Genomic DNA, 24,692 nt, shown 5'->3' on the forward strand with positions numbered 1-24,692 from the left:
ATAGTTCGCGGAGTAATAGATTTAATTTGTGTTTGTTACGTCAGTTATGTTTGTTATCTCTTTTTTCGAGTTTAATGTTAGACTTAATGTTTTTATTTGTTATGTTCATTATGAATTTTGTTTGTTATAAAGTTCATTAGTTGGAGTTCGGTAATCAAAAAATTAAATTGGTGGTAATGATTTTCAGTAGATGTGAATACTTTAAATTGGATTAATACAGTGTCAATGAACACAGAGAATTCCATTCAATTGGAATTGAGGTTACCATTAAATTGGAAACACTTAGGTTACCATTAAATTGGAAACACTTAGGTTACCATTAAATTGGAAACAGTTAGATTACCATTAAATTGGAAACACTTAGATTACCATTAAATTGGAAACACTTAGGTTACCATTAAATTGGAAGCAGTTAGATTACCATTAAATTGGAAACACTTAGGTTACCATTAAATTGGAAACACTTAGATTACCATTAAATTGGAAACACTTAGATTACCATTAAATTGGAAACACTTAGGTTACCATTAAATTGGAAACAGTTGGATTACCATTAAATTGGAAACACTTAGGTTACCATTAAATTGGAAACACTTAGGTTACCATTAAATTGGAAACAGTTAGATTACCATTAAATTGGAAACAGTTAGATTACCATTAAATTGGAAACACTTAGATTACCATTAAATTGGAAACACTTAGATTACCATTAAATTGGAAACACTTAGATTACCATTTAATTGGAAACACTTAGATTACCATTAAATTGGAAACACTTAGGTTACCATTTAATTGGAAACACTTAGATTACCATTTAATTGGAAACACTTAGATTACCATTAAATTGGAAACACTTAGATTACCATTTAATTGGAAACAGTTAGGTTACCATTAAATTGGAAACACTTAGGTTACCATTAAATTGGAAACACTTAGGTTACCATTAAATTGGAAACACTTAGGTTACCATTAAATTGGAAACACTCGGTTACCATTAAATTGGAAACACTTAGGTTACCATTAAATTGGAAACACTCGGTTACCATTAAATTGGAAACACTTAGGTTACCATTAAATTGGAAACACTCGGTTACCATTAAATTGGAAACACTTCTATTAATTCCGGCTGACTACAGAGAATTCCATTCAATTGGAATTGAGGTTGCCCCAAAGGACTCGAAATTTATGTTAAAGAATTAGATAGGACAAACAAACTTGCAAGTACATTTATCTCTACGCCTCATGTAGTCGGAAAAACTACATGTCACGGTAAGGAATGAAGAAACTGGACAAATACTAAGAATGAACGTTACACATCTAAAAAGAGTGGAAGGGGAATGGAATCTAATGGAAATTTAAATGAAGATACATCAAACATTAATGAATGAAACAATCTGGTTAAAAATTATTAATTTATAATTACAGTAAAAAATATAAATAAGATGTTGATTGAGTTGAAAATAATAATAAAATAAAACTTGTTAACAAGGAAGGGATGTAGTGTTTGTGTCTATGGAATAGATACAATTCACTGTCTCATGTACCACACTGGAGGGGACAGCTGTCCCTGAGTAGTTGAGTGACGAACGCGGTACGAAGCGGACGTGCGCCTGAGCTCCAGTGTGGTAGTGGTGAGCCAGTGTCTGTCCTTAATCATCTTTAGGGACCCTATGGTCCTACAGTGGGAAAAGATTAAACGACTTTATAATGACCTATTTAAATACATATACGTCGTCTGTCAATAAAACATCATGTTGCAATTATAAAATACGAAAAATAACCTCTAATCAAGATTGAAGGTTGACTTTTTTATGTAATTGAAAAAGTGTGAAGAACATTAACGCATTGTTCTAACGAAAGACAAATTTTTCATAGTTTATAAAGACATAATAAAGCATTGTACTTTCTGCCATAAAACTATATCAATATGTTCATTGTTCTTTTCAATACGTACGTATGTTTTGTTTCTCAATTTTGGCTTATATTTTCATTCTTAATACATTAAGAAGAAACTATGATATTTTAGAAAGCTGCTGTAGAAACCTTTATTGTGTACTTTCCTATTTAAAATGTAATCTATAAAATGGTTTTAATTCAAAAGATCATATTATAAAATAAAACGGTACTAAAACTCTGCTACTTTATTTTGTTGGAAAGTTTACATGTCTATCTAAACACAGACTGAATGTTAGAATAACAAATAATTTTTATTATTTTTTGACATTATTTTGACTTTCAGTTTTCGTACCGTCTTTTTTTTATATTAATAAAAAAAAGACATTGTAATGACTTACCGGAACCACGATTTAATATATTCGTAACCGATTGTGTAGCGAATTGATCAGCGAATAGTATCAAGGTCATGGGAGCAGCGCATTACAATACCACAATGTGCTATGGCAGATTCAGACTTCAGGTCACACATTTAATATAAGTACATACCACTGTATACATATTTAATTTGTTCTGCATATTGTTACTCCTCTGAATCTTCTCATTAACAAAACAGGAACAGACAGACAGACTAACAGTAAACTGATAGAAATATTATTTATTCTATTCTATTCATTCCATTATTATTAATAATTTATATTGTATAATCTGTATAATCTAAAAGACATTAGCTTCATCTAATGTCAAAGTTATTAACACTGTCTGTGTCCGTCAAATATGTCGTCTGTCACTTTCCTTAGCATTGAACATGTAAGTTATAAAATGTGATTTTTCTAATCTTATATAATAATAATAATCTTAATTAATGTAAAGCATTTTCACATTTATTATGATTATAAATCGTTGCAAGATGCCAGAGCGTGTTTAATTTACAATCTGCACATTCGCCCATTCCCGATATTCCATTGCCATACCAACGTTAATAGGTTATGGGCCCAGTGAGTATATAATATTATAACATAGAATATCAAATAGATTTTTTTCAAGAAGAATACAATCGGAACAAAGGGCAGAGGAAGAGAATGTGCGGATTGTTACGCTATTGACAAAATGCCGACGTCATTGTCATGTGGTGCTGAGCAGCCGGCCCCTCAACCGGGCAACGGCGCCGGCCCTATATCAATTGAGAGATTACGTGGTTCGTCAAACTATGTATCTTGGAAATTCTCAATGCGTATGCTATTAATATTAGAAAATATTTGGAATTGTGTGGAATCGACGAGTCAATCAGCTACTACAGACACTCAACGTGACCAGAGAGCATTAGCAAGGATTTGTCTTAGTGTGGAGCCTGCCTTGTACCAGTATGTTCGCGACGCCAAAACTGCCAGTGAGGCTTGGAACAACTTAGCCAAGGTATTCGAGGATCGTGGACTATACAGGAGAGTACTCTTACTCCGGCAACTTCACCATATAGAATACAAAAATTATTCTAATATGCAAGAATATATCAATACTGTTATGACCCTAGTGTCACAGTTAGCAGATATAGGACGGAGCATCGAAGACGGCGAGGTAGCGGAGATTTTACTATCTGGTCTTCCAAGTGAATACGATGTTTTGGTCAGCAATCTGGAAACTGCATGTATCAGTACTACATCTCTTTCAAGCGAGCTTGTTAGAACACGCCTACTGCAAGAAGAAATGCGGAAAAATGGCAATGAACATACATCTTCAACAGATAATGCTTATTTTGCCAAAAAGAAAGTAATTTGTAGTTTCTGTGGAAAAAGTGGACATGTTCGTAACAGATGCTTTAAACTCAAGAAACAGAAGAAAGATAAGGCTGAGAGAGAGAAGACTGAGAAAGCTACTATTGCGACTGATTGTGCCTATTCAGTGACACAGACTGACTTCTTAGTTGATAGTGGGTGTAGCAGTCATATGATAAATAATAAGAATATGTTTCATAATTTTAATAATAAGAAGAGTCATGTTTGTATTGCTAATAATACATACCTCGATAGTGAGGGATCAGGTAAATTTATTATTCCTTGTTCTAATATAGAAATAGAAGCTATGCTCGTTCCTAAATTAGCTACCAATTTACTTTCCGTTAGTAGGCTAATTAAATCTGGTTATGTACTTGTTTTTGACAAGAAAGGGTGTCATTTTTATAAAGACAGGGACTGTAAGGTGACAGGTATAGTATGTGGTCATGCAGTTGATATCAATGGTGTTTACAAGCTGGATAGCATCACACCTGCAGGTAATACTTCGCAGCCAATTGGGTGCTCTTCAGGTCTCCTGAAGAATAGAGTTCAGGAGAAACAGAGTGCAATGTTAGTGTCAGCGGAACTCTGGCACAAGAGGCTGGGACACATGAGTTATGGAGGTATGTGCATGTTACGACAAAAGAAAGCTCTTATATTTCAGGATGAAGAACACAAGCTTTCTGGGTGCGTGGCTTGTTTGGAGGGCAAGCAAGTTTCAAAAGCTTATCCCTCTGGTGAAGCCAAGCGTGCCACTAGTCGATTGGAGCTCATTCACTCCGACATCTGTGGACCGATGCCGATTAAAAGTTGGGGCGGTGCGAAGTACATGCTAACCTTGACAGATGACTACAGTAGGAAGAGTTGGGTGTACCTTCTACAAGAGAAAAATCAGGTAATGTCCCGTTTTATTGATTTTAAAAACCTTGTTGAGAAACAGACCGGAGCCAACATAAAATGTCTAAGAACTGATGGAGGCGGTGAATATTGTAATGATCGCTTCAAATCTTTTCTTAAGTCTCAAGGAATTATTCATCAAATAACAGTTCCATATTGCCCTCAGCAGAATGGAGTATCTGAAAGGCTAAATAGGACTTTGTTAGAGAAAGCAAGATGCATGCTGCAGGAATCTGGTCTTAGCCGGGAATATTGGGGTGAAGCGGTCATGACGGCCGTTTACTTAAAGAATAGAAGCCCTACAGTTGCCCTTGCTGGACTGATACCTGAACAAGTGTGGACTGGTTCAGATATAGACCTTAGTCACCTTAGAGTTTTTGGCTGCATTGCTTACTCATTAATTCCTGAGCAGAAACGTTCTAAATTAGACCCTAAATCTAAAAGATATATTTTTGTTGGCTACAGTGATTCAACTAAAGGTTATAGATTGACAGATCCACAAAATCCAAGGCGAATTTTTTATGCTAGGAATGTGACATTTCTCGAGCACAAGTTTTTGAAGGACATGGATGATAATCCTTGTGTTCATTGTAAAAATAAAAACATTGCTGATCACTTTGTTGATGTATCTAGTCAGAATTCTAACTTAAATAATACAATTGTACAAAATAATGAAATAGATGATAATAATATTTTAAATAATGATGCAATTGACTGTGATATTAGCTTAAATGATAATGATAATAGTGAATCAAGTCAGAATGATATTAATACTACTATACTCTCAGGTGCTGACTCGGAGTACTGTACTGGAGACGAGGGAGCAGAGACCGCTGCTAGTCCAAGTCATGCTGACTTGGACTGCAACTCGTCAAAGCATGACCCGTCGTCACGTCGAGGGGAAGCGATGTCTAGTGCTGGCCTTCAGGATCCTGGTTCGGTAACTGATGCTGCGCGCCCTGTACGTAGTACTCGTGGAAAGCCACCACTCAGGTATGGAGATTATGATCTTTCATGGGATCTCTCTCTGCTGGTTCACAACGAGATAGAGCCTCTCTCTTATAAAGAGGCTATGTCGTCGCCAGACAAGGAAGAATGGCGACGTGCAATGGAGAAGGAGTATAATGCTCTCCTCAAAAATGCTGTCTGGAAACTTGTAGATCGACCACAGAATAAAAATGTAATAAAATGTAAGTGGGTCTACAAGATCAGACAAAATTGCGAAGGTAAGGATAGATTTAGAGCTCGTTTAGTAGCGCGTGGGTTTTCTCAGAAGCAAGGCATCGACTACAGTGATACCTTTTCACCTGTCGTTAGACACAGTACACTTAGAACTTTGTTTGCTTTAGCTAATGAATATGATTTAGATATCAGTCATTTTGATGTAGAGACCGCGTTTCTAAATAGTGATCTAAACGAGCATATCTTCATGGAACTACCGGAAGGTTTTAATTCAGATGATAATAAAGTATGTTACCTATTAAAAAGTATATATGGTCTTAAGCAAGCTAGTCGCATGTGGAATCAAAAAGTACATCAGCTGTTATCTAATAATGGTTTTAAACAGAGCAAATGTGAACCTTGCGTCTATATAAATAAGAGTGATAAAAGTTTAACCATAATAGCCTTATATGTAGATGACTTCTATGTTCTAGGAAATTGCTCTATAATTAAAAATAAATTGTTAAAATTGTTGCAACAGGAATTTATTGTTAAAGATCTGGGCATTCTGAAAACCTGTTTAGGTATTAATGTCTTTCGTAACAAATCTAAAGGTATTTTAACTCTGAATCAAAAAGGTTATATAGAGAAACTTTTGTTGCGTTTTGGAATGGAAAAATGTAATCCAGTCTCAACTCCCATGATGCTTAACAATAAATTAGATAAACCAAATGGTGATTGTCTAGATGAAAATGTATACCCATATAGGGAATTAATTGGAAGTCTAATGTACCTAGCTGTATGTACTCGGCCTGACATTGCTTTTGTATGTAGTCAGCTGAGTCAGTTCTGTTGTGGCTTCAATATGTCACATTGGCTTGCGGCTAAACGTGTTTTAAGGTATTTAGCGGGAACCTTAAGTTACGGTTTATGTTTTTATAAGACTGGTAACTTAAATATAACTGCATATACTGACGCCGACTGGGCTAACGATATTGTCGACAGAAAGTCATACACAGGGTTTCTGATAAAACTAGGAAATAATATAATTAATTGGGAAGCCCGTAAGCAAAAATGTGTGGCTCTATCAAGCACAGAGGCCGAATATTTAGCAATTTGTGATGTGTGTAAAGATTTGCGTTTTGTTAAAAATTTTCTGAATGAAATAATTGATAAATCACCTTCTATTGTAGTGTATAACGATAATCAAAGTGCACAAAAGCTGTTGGAATGTAAAGAGTATTGCCACAAACGAACAAAACACATTGATTTAAGATACCATTATATAAAAGACTTAATAAATACAAGATTTGCTGCTGTTAAGTATTTATCAACACAAGAAATGGTGGCAGATATATTAACTAAGCCTTTAAGTTCCATGAAGCATAAAAATTTTATAAATGGGATAAATGTTAAAGATGTAGAGACCGTTTACAGACTATGATATGTATGTGCATGTAGTTTTGTTTTCTGTTTAAAACTGTGACGTCCTTATCATTTTTTCTTTTGTTTAAAGAATGTAATGAATAAGGGGAAGTGATAGAAATATTATTTATTCTATTCTATTCATTCCATTATTATTAATAATTTATATTGTATAATCTGTATAATCTAAAAGACATTAGCTTCATCTAATGTCAAAGTTATTAACACTGTCTGTGTCCGTCAAATATGTCGTCTGTCACTTTCCTTAGCATTGAACATGTAAGTTATAAAATGTGATTTTTCTAATCTTATATAATAATAATAATCTTAATTAATGTAAAGCATTTTCACATTTATTATGATTATAAATCGTTGCAAGATGCCAGAGCGTGTTTAATTTACAATCTGCACATTCGCCCATTCCCGATATTCCATTGCCATACCAACGTTAATATAAACTTCTTCTTAGTGTAATTATATATAAAAGCGAAGATATTATGAAAACAATTACTTGTATTTAATTACAGGAAATATGTAACAATAACTTCCTTTTTCTAGAGAAACGGGAAGATAGAAATAAAACATATATCGCATCTTCGGCCAGTGAATCTAATATATAAAATTCTCGTGTCACAGTTTTCGTTCCCGTACTCCTCCGAAACGGCTTGACCGATTCTCATGAAATTTTGTTGTGAGCATATTCAGTAGGTCTGAGAATCGGCCAACATCTATTTTTCATAACCCCCCCCCCCATTTTTTAACTGCGCGCGGACGGAGTCGCGGCCGACAGCTAGTATTATATATAAAATTCTCGTGTCACAATGTTCGTTCCCGTACTCCTCCGAAACGGCTTGGCCAATTCTCATGAAATTGTGAGCATATTGAGTAGGTCTGAGAATCGGCCAACATCTATTTTTCATACCCTTATTAAGTTTTATTTAACTATGCGCGGACGGAGTCGCGGGCGACAGCTAGTAGTACTATAGATATTGAACTGAAATCTGAAAGGTGTGAATTTATTACAACCTAAACTAACACCCATTGTGTCATTGGGGTCTATCAAACAGTTCAAGTGTAGTTCTTGATCAAGGCTGCGATGACGTCACATGCAAACTAACTGGTCTGGGTAAACGTCGCCGGAAACAGTCAATTGTGGACATTAGATGATTCCTTATAATCACTGCCAACCTGTTTTGCTTTAGCCACACGTGTATCTAACCGTAACACTGCAAAAAAAACTCGTTCAAAAACATATCCATCCTTAGAATTTTTTTTTGCGTGGATACGACTGTGGTACGGTGTAAATAATTTCTGTCGATGTTGTTTATATCTAGGTGTTATTATCCTAATGATCTCAAAAATGTCGTGGTTTTAATTAATTCCTTTATCTTTTAACCAAATAGTTTGTAATCCAACAAATCCTAGGAATCTTCTGGCTAGAAACAAAGAAGAACTCCTGACAAAGAGCAACCAATTGGACAGCAAAAAAGACCTCGAAATTGTTTATGGATAGGTCACACGCATAGTCGAGATCCTAGTCACATTAGCAAGTCAAACAAGAAGACGTGGCTGTTCTAAACAGACATGGCGGCGTTCAGTGGCTGAACGCCGCCATGTTTGTTTGTGTGTCATGTCATCATGTGTCATGTTTGTTTGTGTGGCGGCCGACATTAATACAATCGGGCTGACTTGGCCCGAAACCAAACGCGGAGCCCAAGACAGAGCGAGTTAGCGGGGAATTGTGGACGTCTCGTAATGAAATATACTATTTCGAACCTTCTTTTGATTTTGTCCTGTTGGTCACGTCTTTCACGGACGTTCTGATGCATCACACTTGCACGTGAACCTCACATATCAATTATCAGTTCACCATTTGAGTCGCCGACAGTCTCCTAACATAGCTGAATTTACGAACCTGGCGTGGCGCGTAATTTAAACAAAATGACAGCACGTCTCCAAGTTTCTAATTTAACGATTAACGGACTTTTATTAACGGAAGTTGAGTTTAACGGAAGTTAACAAAAGCGTTAACACTTTTTGAAGTTAACTTAAAAGTTAATCCGTTAAGCAAAATGTTAACTTCGTTAATTAACGATTAACGGATTAACGAGTTAATGCCCAGCTCTGTCAACTGTGTTAATAATAATCTTACTAATATTGTAAATGGGAATTTTTATATGGATGAATGTTTGTTTGAAGGTATCTCCAGAACGGCTGCATAGATCTCGATGAAATTTGGTTTGGAAGTAGAGCACAGTCTGTAAGAACACATAGGCTACTTTTCATTTTTTAATTTCGCTCAGACGATATATTACTTTAACTATATAATATCATACTTTCTTCAAGATCTTTTCCAGCTCAAGTTCCTCTCCTTATGTATTATTATTTACCATACCACGTGCAAAATATATTATTTAACAAATGGCAACTTATTTGTCACTTAATTTAGGATTTCTTGTAATTGAAATAAAACTAATAATATATTTAATATTTATTTAATGATATACAGTTTGGATCTGACACAGATAATGTACAAGTTGTTTAAAATTACAGACGACGCGGAATCCGCTGGAGGTGTGGGGGGATATGGGGGGACATGGGGGGTGGGAGCCACGTTATACAAAAAACTATACAAAAATATTAAACGACAAACAATATTTGGATTAATGTTCCCTTTTAACTAACGTATACTATTAAAGCTTATAGTAACATATAAATTAATTTTATATACAAAAATTATACAAAACACCTTATCTATGTACCTCGAACTATATTACTGTTAATTGCCGAAGTTAAAATTATCGTTAAAATTGATTTATCGTGGATTTCTGAGACTGGAATCTCCATTTAAAACATATGCTTGTTTTAAACAGAGATTTTAGTCTTAGAAATTAACGGTAAGTAAAATTTGAAGGGAACTACGGCATGGCACGATGGAAAATGTATGGATTTAAATTTAAAGTCACACAATATCGTTCGAAATTCAAACTGCAATATAACGAACAAAAAGTGTAACTTAGAAAACATCAGTTCTATGAAATTAGAGCATTTTAAATTGTATCTCAGAAAAAAAGTAAAAAAAAAATATATGGAATTAAAAATAAATTTATGCAATTTAAATGCTATTTTAATTTAAAAATAAAAAAGTTCATTTTTTTCGAAAAAATACAGTCCAATTTTATTAATATTTTGACAAAATTATAATTAAAATTTCACGGAATTGGTAAGTTTCTCGGTAATCGTGAGTTCTAAGAAACTCGTCGAGTTCCATAGAATTCAATATTTATAGGAGGGATGTATTAGTGAGGGTGATTTGTGGTACAAAAGCGTGCATTGGTGGACTCAGGTCTCGCTGAGTCGCACTGACGTTTTGGTGCGAGGGGGGGGGGAGTGTACTGACGTCACATAGATGACGTCATCTGTTACAACTTCCAGGTTATTCACCTAGCTCGGAATATACGGGAATTATTTTTGTTCCCTTTGCCATTAAAGTAGGGTTTTATTGAAAATCCTCTCAAAAATATAACAATCTGAATATTCAATATTAAGATCTTAGTAATATGTCATATAAAAAAAAATAACTTTTTAATATGTTTCTATATGGTTCAATTATGTAAATTATATATAAATTGAACATATAACGTATTAAGGTGGAATTATTTAACAAACGTTATTTTATCATTTTACATAAAGTTATATCGGACAACTAAATTAAACATTTAAAATCATACAAATCACATTTAATATTATTAATTAAGTATTAGAAATTTATTTAAAACTACCGTAGTTTTTAGTCTTCGTGAATATTACAATGAACAACACGTGGGGGTAGTTTGAAAAAAAAATGTTAGTAGTTTAGATACACGATGTTAACGTATTATTAAAAATATATTGAATTTACGTAATCATTTTATAAGTTGGATATAAGTCCCAAAGGTAAGGACAGTCGAACAAACTAAGACTCAATCTGTATTCATTAATAAAAATTAAGCCCAAAATAATTTAAATTTCATCGAATTTTTATAAATGTGAGACTTCACTTTTCCATAATTCCTGCTCAAGTTACAAGAATATTGACCTCTGCTCTGTTAATTTGATCGACGCTTCAGGCGATGGCAGGAAACTGCCGCCACTAGGTGAGATAGAGAGGAGACAGACAGGATTGAGAGTGAGGAGTGTGAGTCAGACGCAGGAGTACTTGGAGCCGTCATCTGCGGAGTAGCAGTGGTGGCAGTGCAGGCGGCCGGCGCGCACGCGCACGTCTGCGCCATTGCGGCCGTCGCCGAGCCTTGCGCCGCACACCGCGCACGAGAAACACCACACGTGGTAACACAGCGATAGAGACTCTATTATCATCGCCGCGCCGCGACCTACACGTACATAAATATTGTATTAATAATGCTAGCAGTTGCCCGGAATTAGAAACCTAATAATAAATATAGCCTATGTCATCCGGATGTAGTATAGCTTCGTAACAGTGAAAGAAATTTTCAAATTGGTTCAGTAGTTTCAGAACCTATTCAAAGGGAAACAATCAAGTCTTTTCCTTTTTTTTTATATCATAAGGTAGCAAACGAGCAAACGGCCACCTGGATTCGCCGCAATAGCGAGGCGACCGTTGTCCATAGACATCCGCAAATGCAGATGCGTTGCCTACCTTTAATCAACGGAGAAGGGGACGCACAGAAATAGGATTTTTTCCTTCCTATGCGTCCCCTCTTCCGCAAAATCCACTTCTCTTTCCCATCCTTTCATATTAAGAAAAGGATGGGAAGGGAAAGAGACTAAAATTAGGCCTCCGGTACCACACTCATCAGACGAAACGCGGAATAGCTTCCACTTCATGCCTGTCTTCTGTGTGGTCGTGGTATTGCACCGGGCGACCCGTCCACCCGATCTACCACTGTTAAACCTCTTTACAATATTGCGAGTTGTTCAGTCTTCTTAGATAAAATGTAGATCTTTCTGTGTAGATCTACTTTTATGGTCTCCCTCATTTTAACGATTGATTGACTGAAAACTGTTAATACCTAAATAACTACAATCTTTTACGATCCAAACGTTATAAAGTTCATAACGTAACCTAACAGCACTTATTCTAACTTAACTTACCGAGTTCCTCTCCGCAGTGGGAGCACTTCCTCTTGCCACTAACACTGAGGACTTGCTTGTCGTCCCTCCCCTCGCGTCCCTCCCTTGTCTCCCGCACTCCCCTGAACTCGTGCGGCAACTGTTGTTGGCTGAATCCATTAATATTTCATTAAAGCTCTTTATTATAACACAATTTAACTAAAAAATAAAAATGATGTCTAGCTAAATATGTTTGTATATTTCGAGGGTCTGGGGAACTACACTATAACTGAAAAAGAATGGATGTTTCTGTATGACCAGACCACCGTTAAATAAAGCATGGTTTGTGGTTAATTACGGAATATCCAGATGTGATACTATCTACTGTGTATGAATGGATAGTTATAAATATGTATGTATAAAGCTGGTCACAACTAGCTCAATCTCTCTACTGAATGCAGCAAATTTCGCTCACGCTCATATTTTGCCTATATATCCGCAATGCCGTTTGAACTTTTAAACTTTTCTCAGGGACTGGGGGTCTATAAATGTGAAAAACGAAATTTCTTAGTACTCGAAAAGGTACAAAGTAAAATTGGTAACATTTGAGATTCTTACCACAAATAAGTTGTAAACTATAGATAATTTGGTTGGTAATAAATAATGTTACCTGGTTGTATTTGTTTGCAAATGGCGCGGAGTTTGATTGTATGCTCCATTTTGTGGGCCGTTGTGATGCGCATGCGGCTTGCTCGGGGGCATGTTGTAGGGTGGGCTTTGGGGCAAGATCGGCTGACTGTGGGGCACTTGGGGCATGGTGTGGGGCACTTGGGGCACGTGGGGCACGGTGTGGGGCACGTGGGACACGCTATGACCGTCGTGGTAGGAGTGACGCTGTTTGGCGCGCATTTTATTCTTATGCTCCTCAATCCGGCGATGTTCTGCCTCCTGGAATTTATAGATTGATAGATAAAATAAACACCTCTTTAAAAATGACTATATTGTATGTAAATTTCACTGTAAAGTCCTGTAATAAAGACCGAAACGACTGAACGAAGAGTTATATCATTCGATTGTATACTTCCTCTGAGTCTTAATGTAACACTTTGGTTTTTTAACTAGCAAATTTAATTATTTAATAACACTAAACGATTGTTCTGGACCTGTATGAGCCAGTGCTGGTGGTAGTTGTAGTTGGCGGGGTGTCTGCTGCGGGCCTGGAGCCACTCCGTGTTGGAGATCAGTTTGGGAGTCGGCGCCGCGCTCAGCGCCTGCGCGATACAAACCATAAAATATTTACATATTGTGACTAATTTTTGCTTACTTGTGAATAAGTTTTAATATTAAACAATAATTTTTTGGTAGTTCTTACTAAGTCAAAGATATTTGTGTAGTAAAAGAAAGACTTACCTGCAACGTATGCCTGGTCATAGGATGGTACTGTCCATTGCTGTTGCCGTTTACATTGCCGTTGATGTTGCCGTTGGACGTCTGCTTGTGCCGCATCTGTACATTGACGTACTCCACAGCTGAAGGAACACGGCTACTCCTAAAAGAGTGACAAGTGAAGATTCCCGTCATTATCATAATTTACGTTGGTATTTGATAACTTTTAAATATTGAGGTGTAAAACCTATTCTAAGATGTCACCTACATGCTATTTTATTATTAGAAGTTTTTATTATCTACCGACCCAATTAAAGCGGTAATTTAAAACAAGGTCAAATTGCCCTTACTAAGATCATGAACAACACTTGGTTTTATTTTGTCTTGTTATGATGGTATGACGTCATTGTATTAGATAACCAGAGATTATATCTGAGATCTTGATGCTTTTTGCATTGATAAATATAATCCATCATCACCTTGTCATACTTTTGACTATTTTGTTGAATAAAGATGTTACGTTGTCTTCTAATGTTTTGTATGAAAAATCTATATTAAATTATATTTTTTAGTAATTAAGTACAAACCTCATAGTAATTTCCCTTTCAATTGACTCCCTGCTCTTCGGTTTAGGAGGCAGAACGGGCTGCCGCGGAGCGCTGACCGCGGTCCTTCTCTCCGGGAACTTGGCCTTGTCCTCATACAGTAATTTCCTGCTTTCCTCCACACCGAAGTGACTCTGAATATGTTCCTCTGACACGAATGGTTTGCGTTTCATGTTCTCATCGTAGACAGATCTTTCTGGCACCTTAGATAACTCCGGCGCGGGAGTGTAGCTCTCGTTTATCAATAAATTCGGCATCGAATGCCTGTAGTTTTGATTTGGTTTCTTTATTCTACCGATAGGCGTCTTTTCTGTCGTGTGGGTGACACTAGATATATCTTGCACGGACTTCTGGATTATTCTATTCTGATCTCTGAGTAGATTCTCTCTCTGTCTTCTTAATTCTTCTTGCTCCAGTTGCAGTAGTTCTCTTTCGAATCGCAGCACTTCCTATTAGGTGTCTCGCATTAGTATGTTATTTCGTATTAGCTGGTCAGTTAACTGTTTAGTAGCAACTGGGTTACGTGCAACAAGCCAGCGTGGTTGAATGTATGATGAGCAATGGTGGTACAGTTTTCGGTTGAGGTTATGTGAAATTAGTTTTGTTGTATCACCGAAAATTGTCACATTTATAAAGCAACATCCAAAAATAACGTAATATATTATTAATTGGTTTGATTTTATTGTTATCTTTTAGTATTTGTTTATTGTTGATAATTTTTATAACGTTATTAATGGATTGAAGTTAAAATCTTGGAAGATTAGTGTAAAACATGTCAGTCACCTTGGTATGAGTATCGTCAAAGTGCCCGTCAGGCCAGTCGTCGTTAGTGCCGGCCGCCTGCAATGTACGCCACGGCGGCCATCTTGTTTAATGTTATTTACACAAAATGGTGGATGATGACAGAGCATTAATTTTTTTTAAATAAATCGTCACACAAATTATAAAAAGCATTGTGTGCGTTATTTTTGTTGAAACAGATAAATGAAATTTTAATAATTATTAATAATTACTGCAATTGTAGCGTTATTTTATATAAAAAGTTCATAGAAATAGCCATGCATTGATCGGTGTATGAAATAGGAGCAAATAAAAGTCATTGTAATAATGTGATATAAATATTTTTATTGATGCAAGGAAATTCTACAGATGCAGTACAAGCTTTAAGATACTACTTGATATGAATAAAACGAAAATTCTAAATAATATATCACTTTTCAAACTTAACAATATAAAAATTTAAATCTGATGTAATTATTGAAGACGTTAAAAAGCGGTGCGGTGTTATTTTAGCAGTTGTATATTATTTAACAATATTAAATTAACCGAAACCAAGTTAATCGATTTTGTATAAAGCAATACAAAATAGTTATTAAAAAATAAAGAATTATTAAATTCTATATTAAACTAAAATAATAACTAAAATTTTACTGCTGCATACAAAACCATAGACTCAAACAATTGATGGGGAAAGCTCCCAACACCAATATATATACAGTATATCTTATAAATAATAATATAACGTTATTCTACTATATTATGTTAATAAAAATGGCATTCTCAGAAACCTATAAATATAATTCCAAAGTACTAACAATCAAATATAATACAAAATAAAAAAAACCTATCCAAAATACCATTTATCTGAAATGTAAAAGAAAAAAATTCTAGAAAAAAACTAATATTTATAACTTTATAAAGAATTATACAAAACAACAAACTTAAAATTCAGCGATCTTCAAGTAAACGTTTCAAAATTAAAACGAACTGAAGATGCATTACAATAGAAAGATTCTATATAGATAAAGGATAGAGGACCAAAAATACTACCTTGCGGTACACCACGTCTACAAGATTAGCTCTTCTAAATATTTGTGCGATATTTTAAAGTATCCAAAACGTATCAAAAAGTTGTTAGTTTAGTTAGTTCTCACCTGTTGCTGTTGTAATTTTTTATCCAAGCTTTCGATTTTGGTTTCATTATCTGTGGTCAGTGAAGTGAGTTTAGTTGTTAGATTTTCGGTGAAGATTTCTGATTTTTTTGCAGTCTCTTCCTCATCTGATGTTACAGTTACATGGGTAAAGGGCTGTAAATTTAATGGTGTAATAATATAATATAGTAGCAGTAATTTTGTCTCAACTAGCCTGGTGCAAGACTAGAAGACTACAATTTAAAGACTGCGGGACTGAAGTAGATATGCGTTAAATCTATTTCTCCTAAGAAAAGGCTAAAGGATCTCATCCATCACACAACATTAAAAAAAAATCAGTCGAATTGATAACCTCCTTCTTTTCGTCGAAGTCGGCTAAAAATAAGTTCAGTTCATAAAAGTAAGTTCTACATTACCTCACTATTTTGTCTGCTATGTGGATTAGAGGTCTCAGGCGACGATTGTCCTTTATACCAAGCTTCGGCTGAAGGTCCTCTATCTATATCAACGCCGGAGTCCCTACTGTCTCTTAATTTAGCATCCATATCATGCGACAGTGTCTTCTTGTATAACAGCTTTTCGATTTTGGTCTCCTCTTGCAAGAAGGAAGTGATATCAGGACGTGGTGCTAATGTCAAATCAGCGTCTAAGTAACTATCATCAACTTGACCTTCGATACCGAGGAAAGAAGTTCGCTTGTTACGGATTTCCTTCTTGATACGTCGAGCGGAACTTGTGTGCTTGAAATTACCCTAAAATTAGTAAAATGTTTAACCCTAAACTAGTACAACATCAGATTTGTTACTATAATTTATAACATCAAAAGAATTAAGTCATAAGTGTACAGTTATCGGCTTATCGGTGATCAAATATTGCTTGTAAGGTGAGTAATTACGCACTGGTACTAGTAGTTACAAAATATGAATTTTTATGTTAGATAAATTTCAGAATTATCTTCCGGGTGGAATATTTTATATTATTGAAAGTTTAGATTTAACAGTGTCATTACCTCCTATGATTTCATTTTAGTTAGTGATAATCTTAGTGAAGTTAACTCTTTTAACGAGTACAATCATTAAAATACATACATTTCCCAGAAGTTCATCTTCTACAGCATCTTCTGTAGGGGGTGGGGGAGGTTTCTCTTTAGGAGGCTCCAGAACATTAGTGGGTAAGTCAAGTGGAAACGCATTCGAAGTATCTACTGTATTTTGGTAGAATATATCGATGTTTTCATACAAAGGCGTCACTGACACTTTGTTTTCTATATCAAAATCAAGTAAAACCTTATCAGTTTTTACTTCGACTTTGTTTTCTTCTGTTTTTATTTCGTCCTCCATTTTGCTGTCACTAGCTGCACTGTCTTCTGAATCAAGCTCTTTAAAAGCTAATTCTAAAGCATCGATTACCTGGAAATTGTGTATTGTAATGTTAATATTCACCAATGGATTTTAAAAAAGGCTACTTTTTAGAACAAAGCTAAAATAAAACAATGTTAACAAAATAAAAAAATTCTTAAAACTATATAAGCTATTTGGAGGTTATAAATTTTTTAAACTCTAGAAAAAAGGAACATTAGTAAATCATGTAAAAAATATAATAAAAAGGATGCATGCTAATCAAGCAGGATTACAATATTAGCTATGAAACTCATAATGCAGCGTAAAATGAAAAATGTTAGAATCAAGCTCGCACCACAAACTGATCTTACCTCGAGTTAACCCATCACCAAAAGCTGATGTAAGATATCCTAATGAAAAAACTTTAAGATGAAATAAATTTATGAGAGCATCACAGTGAGCGTTTAACAGACACACTGAGCCTACTAAGCCACAATCAGAAGATATGGCCATGTTTGATTAAGATATGCCACGCATAGATAACATTCTTGTCGTAACTCATAGTATATAACGATTCCTCTAAGAATAGTCAAAAAAACTTCTCTAATGTTTTGTTTCTTTTGAGGATTACCAGAAATTATATAAATAAAACCCATACGTAACAGTGCAACATATATTTTCGATAATGATTTTACAAATATCACGTTGAAGAACATTTCTAATGGATGAGATATTCGACTATATCTAAAATTTGATTGTTTTTACGCATTTGAAGGCTACACAAAACCCTGTTTAAAAACTACGATTATAGATGATTATTTTTTATGGTCAATTTATGATTAATGTTTTAGCACAAAGAAATATGTGACGTGAAACTAGATATAATCTACAAATGATATCGTATACTGTTAAATGGTGTAATTAGTTTGACTAAAGTGAATCTAAATAATGGCGGATACCTAGTAAAACGTGATCAGTGGAAGACCTTAGACAAAAAAAATAAGAGATCATAAAAGTTCTAGAAAAATTATTGCCTATATCTTCTTTTCTCATCTCTCTTGCTAAACGCAATTATGAGAAATGGAATAGGAATATAATTATATCAAAGTCTTTTTAGGCCTTACTTATTATTTTTGGCACTGAGCGCTTGTGTTTGTAGACTTGTTATTAATAAATAAAATAGTTTTCCTTCTGTTAGGCTCGAGACAACGTTTTGTACGTTTTTGCCAAAACGGATTAGAATCTTGCGTATCATTGGATGTGGAATTCGTATCATTGTTTGTGCTAACTTTCTCACTTTGTTCTTTAACAATATGGTTAGTTGAATTGTGTGAAACAGACTCGTTTAAACTTACTTGATCTGAGCTCTGACGAATAGGTGATACATTATCGGTAAGCGTTTTATGATTATCGTTAGTTATTTTTAGCGTTTTAATGGAATTCTTTGGTGAAATGTTAGTAGTAGTAGAAATGTTAGAGACAGTTACCATTGGCATGCTTTTGCTGTTAGTAGAATTGTTAGTGAGGTTATTTTCATTATTATTAAGATTGTTCCCTTGACCAGCGTTAAGACCGTTGCAAATTTCATCCAAGTTTAAATGTATAGTCATTTTCCCTTGAAAGACCACGGTATCGCCTTCCGATGCAGTCGACACGGGATCATTTAAACTTACACTGGAGTCTTGATTCTCCAAACTTTTCAATGTGTCTTCATCCTCTTTGTCCAGTTGAATTTCTGTGATATCTTCGGTGACACTTAATTCTTCAGGTTGAGACAGCGCTTGAATGTAATTGCTCCCACTGTCGGTACTCTCAGTTCTATCTTGTTCGTCCGCTTCTTCCACCCTAATATCGCTTTCTACTATTGGATCGGATCTTTTGTTGCTTTCAAGGTGATTTTCTTCAATATTAGTAGATTCTAAGCCGATCATGTTATCTTCATTAGAAGATTCGTATTCGGATACTTCGACCATAGGTTCTCCGATAGGAGAAGCTACTTGAGTTAGATCAGCGATGTCGTCTGGTGGTGCGCAGGAGTCCCTAGCGGTGTGTATCCCACTATCTTCCGTCTCGATGTCACTAGGGACGGTATTGTTTTGCATTTCGACACTGTCAAAGTCTTCGAGACTCTGCACTCTTTCGAATGAATTAGGCGAAGACTGACCGTTTATATCTAAACTGTCGAGAGATCTACAGAAGCTCTGCATTTGATTTTCTATGCCGGACAAATTACACGTTAAAGACGCCTCGGGCGATTTTTCTTTAGAATTATCACAAGTTTTAATCGCACTATTTTCATTATTAACTATCTCGTCTTCAACCGATATTTTAGGAATTTCCTTATTTTTGGCAGCATCGAGGCACGAAAGCCGTTCTTTTAAACTCATAGAAACTTGTTTCATATCAGTTTTTGCGACTCTCATTTCTTCTTCTGAAACTTGAGACTTAAGGCTATTCAAGCGTTCTTTCAGAGACTTTGTTGTATTCAACTCTCCATTCGATAACCTTTTGAATTTCTCTGGTTCCGATGTCTTTATTTTTTCTAACGACGATAACCGTTCTTTCAATGGTTTAACTTCAGACGGCAACTTAGTCAGGTCACTAGTCGATTTTTGTATGTGTATTTCTTCTGTGAACTTTTCTAAGCTTGATAGTCTATCTTTGATAGATTTTTTATTAGTAATTTCGGGTAATTTTGGCTTATTCAATTGTAATTCTTGAGAATTTTCTCTTTCGAATTGCTCTCTACGCTTATGGATGTCCACTTTTGGCAAATCTTTCTTGTTATTATTTTTCATATCAGTGATTCGTTCCTGTTTTAAGGACGAGAGTTTTTCTTCTATTTTGTTATTCACAGATGTTCTGATTCTATTGTAGTCTGCGTTAGATTTATCTGGCGATTTTTCTTTACAATTATTGTTGACTACCGTCTTAACCATACTGCTGTTTGTCTGTGAAATGATTCTGGACTTGTAGCCCTCAATGGCGCCTTCGTAGGTGTACTCCTCGGGCTCGGGCGAGCTGATCGTGGTGGTCGTGCAGGTATCGTATTCGTTGGCACTCGAACCGAGCTTGCGGTTGTTTCCGCAATTGGACATATTATCCACGTCCGAGTGGTTTTTATCGAGGTCCATGCCATCGCTCTGAAAATGTAAGTTGAAACTTTTACAAAAACTACAATGATAAGATTTAATTTAGCCATTTACTAAGTTATTACATTACACTATATTTCAAAAATTATTATATTTTCTTGTTCATATAGTAGAAATGTCGCACCATACTTCCCGAAAGTGAATTCTTTCGATCTCTGATTCTATTTAGCTATTTAGTTGAGGTAGAGAGGACTTACGGCGAGACTGTGAGTGTCGCAGTCCTCGCTGAGGCTGCTCTTGGTGCTGGAGGTGCCGATGCCAAGGTCGCTCAGGTCGTGCCCGTCGTCCTCCGTATACAGCGCTAGCGGATTCCTCCTTCTGCGACCCGCTCTGCAAAAAATACAATAACCACTCTGTTAAACTTTGTACAGTACATAAGACTGAGTATCATCCACAATCTGAATTATTGTCGTAGTTTATCATAGTTAGCATTAGTCATAATGATCAAAAATGTTTATAAAACTGATGAAAAACCTTTTTTTTAATGGGAACAGGACAGTAGAAAAACAATTATTTCATGGAATTAAATTTTCACAATCTAGGAATATTTACCTCGATAGGAAATGTACCTAACCAAACTTTACCAGGGCAAATACGTTTAAAGATATCGTGTGTGCGTTGAGTCACAATACGTAAAGAGCTGCTGTATAATTAGCAGGGGATAGTAATGTCAGCGTTGCGTCACCGCGAGCCTGGACTTGACTCACGTGGCTATCTGTGGCTGCGGAAGATAGCATGCTTAATGTTTACGCTGTGACAAACATGTTGAGCTAAAGGGAGCCTAGCCCAGACTTGAAGGAAAAACACAGGTGTGGTCTATGACTGGGCTTGTTTACATTTAGCGGATTTCATGACAGTGAGTCTCGCTCCGAATAATTTTCGTGACGAAATAAGATGCTTTTTTTATATATTTAGATGTATGAATGTAATTTTTAAAAATAATATATAGATTTGAGTAATCTATTTGTAACAGTTGTATGCTAGCGCCACCTAACATCTAAAAAATTAAATCGGCCTTGATACTTTTTAACCAAAATAGCATGTTATGTAAAAATGGAAAGTTCATTGGTACATTTGTTTGAACAGGTCTGCTGATTGGGTACCGTTCGTTCACCGCCGGCTCAAGGCGAATGTCAACTTTACGGAAATACGCGTATGCTGATATAATCATACTATAGGCGAAATTTACAAATGATAAGTTGTTAGGGTTGTAACAATTCATTTTTATGTTTTTTTTTCAGCAACAGACTATGTAATTTGTTATAAAAGTTTAGTTTAATTAAAGCGATAGTTTATGTTGTTAATGGTTTACTTATGAGATCAGTTTGCTTGATTTATGATAGACTTCGAAAGCATTAGGGCAGTACAAAAAAGTAAAAAATACAAAATAAATAGCTCTGCAGTTAAGTTAATGTAGTTAGTAAATAACATATTACTGTTTGAATACTCTTGATGGTTTTTACTTCTAAGTGCTGTACAGCTGTGATAACCCTAGGAAGCCGGAAGAAAAGTGAAAACACAGTATGAGCGCTAAACACTGCGTCGGCTGGCGGGGGACACTGGGGAGAGGGGAGCTGTGCACGCGCACTTTCGCCGCCACACTTCTGTACATTTGAATAGAAAGCCCGCGCGGTTATCACACCGCTTGCCTCTATAATAGATTTTTTTCTTCTGTACGTCAACAATAATTAATAAGTGACACAAACGTGAACGAAGTTTTGTAAAAAGCAAACTGTTTTCACAGTTTATGGGCATCTCATACATTAATACATAATTCCATTCATCTACCAATTTTATTTATCGAATATCGTTACTTGATTAAATTATTTCTCCATTTATCCAATATAACTGTCGCCCGCGACTCCGTCCGCACGAAATTAAAAAAAAAACTTTATAAGCAGCCTATGTGTTCTTCCAGATTATATTCTACACCTGTGCCTGTTCTACAAATTTCATCGACATCCGTAGAGCGGGTCCGTAGATACCTTCTAACAAACATCCATCTATCCATCCATCCATCTAAATATTCGCCTTTATAATATCAATAAGAAGGTTAGAAGAAGATAATTCCAAAATATGATTTGTCCCATTATGGCAACATTGATGTTTTTTTTTTAATTTTTTACTCACAATGTTATTTAGTATGACCCCATGCGTAGTACTATGTACTACTATTTGATTTCGTTACAATCGTGATGCAATGTTCGTGAGGCATTACACTTGTACTGGGTTCACGGGCCGGGGTCACGAGCTTGGGTCATAGGCAATTGTGACCCCCCAGTTTGCCCAATCAGTGAAACTTAAATGTTTTGCCACTAGTATTTAAATGAAGTGGACTTTGAAGGAATTAAACGAATATTATTTATTGACCTATGTTAAATTACTTTTTACCCTATGACCTATGTAAATTAGTTTAGTTTTCTCATTACGATCAATTTTGTTATTTTACACTTTTCATCATTCTATCAAAAATAGTTTAAGCTCGTAAATAAACATATTAATTTGGTGTAGATGTAAAACATAGTTTGGAAGAACACATAGGCTACTAATTAAGTTTTTTTAACTCCGCGCGGATGGAGTCAAGGGCCTTAGCTAGTTGATAATAAAGACCATAGTATTTGAGTTATAAAAAATCCGCGAATTATTCACATTATAATGGTTTGACGATACTTACACTATTGGAAATGTGCTTATTCTTACGATAATTTAATTATTTTTATATTTAACCAACATTTTAAAAATAACTGCTACTTATTTGAAAATCATGGAAATAAAAGGTTCGCGTCTCGAATAATATTATCAATTTAAATAAGAAATTTATATACGTAACAATTAGCCAAGCGGTCAAACCTCATGATCACAAACTGCAACTCAGCACATAGAAATGGAACTAAACATTCAAGCGTGGCGTTCCCAGCACTTGAGCAATTTCCCTCAGGATCGAGTGCGGGACTCACGCGCCGGGATCCGAGCCGGAGATCACGCGCGCTCGTGTCTCCGGTACACGAATGTATTTAACATAGGTTTTATCTAACAATTATAAAATTTTACATAAATTAACTTTAATAATTACCTATTTGAATGATTTAAAACCTTTGAAATTTGATAAAAAGATGTTCTTGGTAAGAATAATAATTACATATTAATAGATCTCTACATTTTTATTTAGACTTTAAAATCATAGCAAATTGTCAGATAATATACACTTGAACATACTTCAAGCATACAGACGTATAAATAATTTCGAGACGTTTACTAATAAGAGCAAAAAATCATGTAATGTGAGGCAAGCCATCAGTCATGACAACACGTGATATTATCGTCGATTCCTCGCGCGGCCGCACGATTGTCTTGTCCAACATTCGTGGATTTTTGCACGAAAAGCCAGGACAGCGCATTCTTCACATCCGCCAGTTGGTCTGAGTTAAAAGATGAAGCGATTAGCAACTCCACTACTGTTATAATTTTAATACAAATTGTCGTATCTTACAAAACTATTGTTGAATTGTTACTGAGTTTAAAAGTCAACAGTTTTGATTTTTTATTAAACCGTAGGTAAACCTTTTTGTAATAAAAATTTAGCAAAAAACAAAATCGCTACCAGTTAATGTATTATACGTGTCCAAGTTAAAATCGCGAAATGTTTGTTTTTTGCAGGTAATTCCACGATTAGCGGTGGAATCGCCACCAGGGCGCGGCGTGTGCGGGATAGGGAGATACAGCGGATACACATGAGACGTTAATGTACGTAAAAACTAATAAAATCTGTTTTCCAGTCAAGATCGAATAAAACCTAACAATCACTGTAAGAGCTACATTATGGTGATAGTTTAAAATTTAACACGTATAAATAAATAATAAAATTTGTATTTATTTTTTTCTTACAATAAAAAAAATTACATCAGACATTTCAAGGAAATAGTTAGGAAAGAAATGGCCACGAGTGTAACTAACGCGTGAAGTTTTTAAAACGCGCGTTTTTTAATCTGCTAGTGTGTAGGACGCGTCACGCGGCTGCACGGCGCGGCGCGGCCGGCGGTCATTATATGGCTCTTTGTCA

At 35.4% G+C, this 24,692-nt stretch overlaps 1 protein-coding gene across 6 annotated transcripts in view; it reads right to left on the reverse strand.

Annotated features, from left to right (window-relative positions):
* Positions 1–11,145: 11,145 nt before the first annotated feature.
* The window catches only part of LOC106715522 (F-actin-monooxygenase Mical), a 92,266-nt gene continuing 78,719 nt past the window's right edge, over positions 11,146–24,692 (reverse strand). For 2 of the 6 annotated variants that reach the window (XM_045682253.1, XM_045682252.1), the window contains exons 5-16: positions 20,830–20,962; positions 18,968–20,623; positions 17,229–17,549; positions 16,557–16,892; positions 16,144–16,296; positions 14,993–15,049; positions 14,192–14,658; positions 13,629–13,767; positions 13,382–13,489; positions 12,889–13,166; positions 12,261–12,388; positions 11,146–11,518 (exon numbers count right to left, since the gene is read on the reverse strand). In XM_045682253.1, coding sequence (XP_045538209.1) covers positions 11,331–11,518; positions 12,261–12,388; positions 12,889–13,166; positions 13,382–13,489; positions 13,629–13,767; positions 14,192–14,658; positions 14,993–15,049; positions 16,144–16,296; positions 16,557–16,892; positions 17,229–17,549; positions 18,968–20,623; positions 20,830–20,962 — 3,964 coding nt within the window. In that variant the 3' untranslated portion in view covers positions 11,146–11,330. Of the gene's footprint in view, positions 11,519–12,260; positions 12,389–12,693; positions 12,761–12,888; positions 13,167–13,381; positions 13,490–13,628; positions 13,768–14,191; positions 14,659–14,992; positions 15,050–16,143; positions 16,297–16,556; positions 16,893–17,228; positions 17,550–18,967; positions 20,624–20,829; positions 20,963–24,692 lie in introns of all 6 variants that reach the window. The other 4 variants (XM_045682255.1, XM_045682257.1, XM_045682256.1 and 1 more) reach the window with 4 other exon arrangements.

The sequence above is a fragment of the Papilio machaon genome, chromosome 18, assembly GCF_912999745.1.
Source record: "Papilio machaon chromosome 18, ilPapMach1.1, whole genome shotgun sequence".
Classification (NCBI taxonomy): Eukaryota; Metazoa; Arthropoda; class Insecta; order Lepidoptera; family Papilionidae; genus Papilio; species Papilio machaon.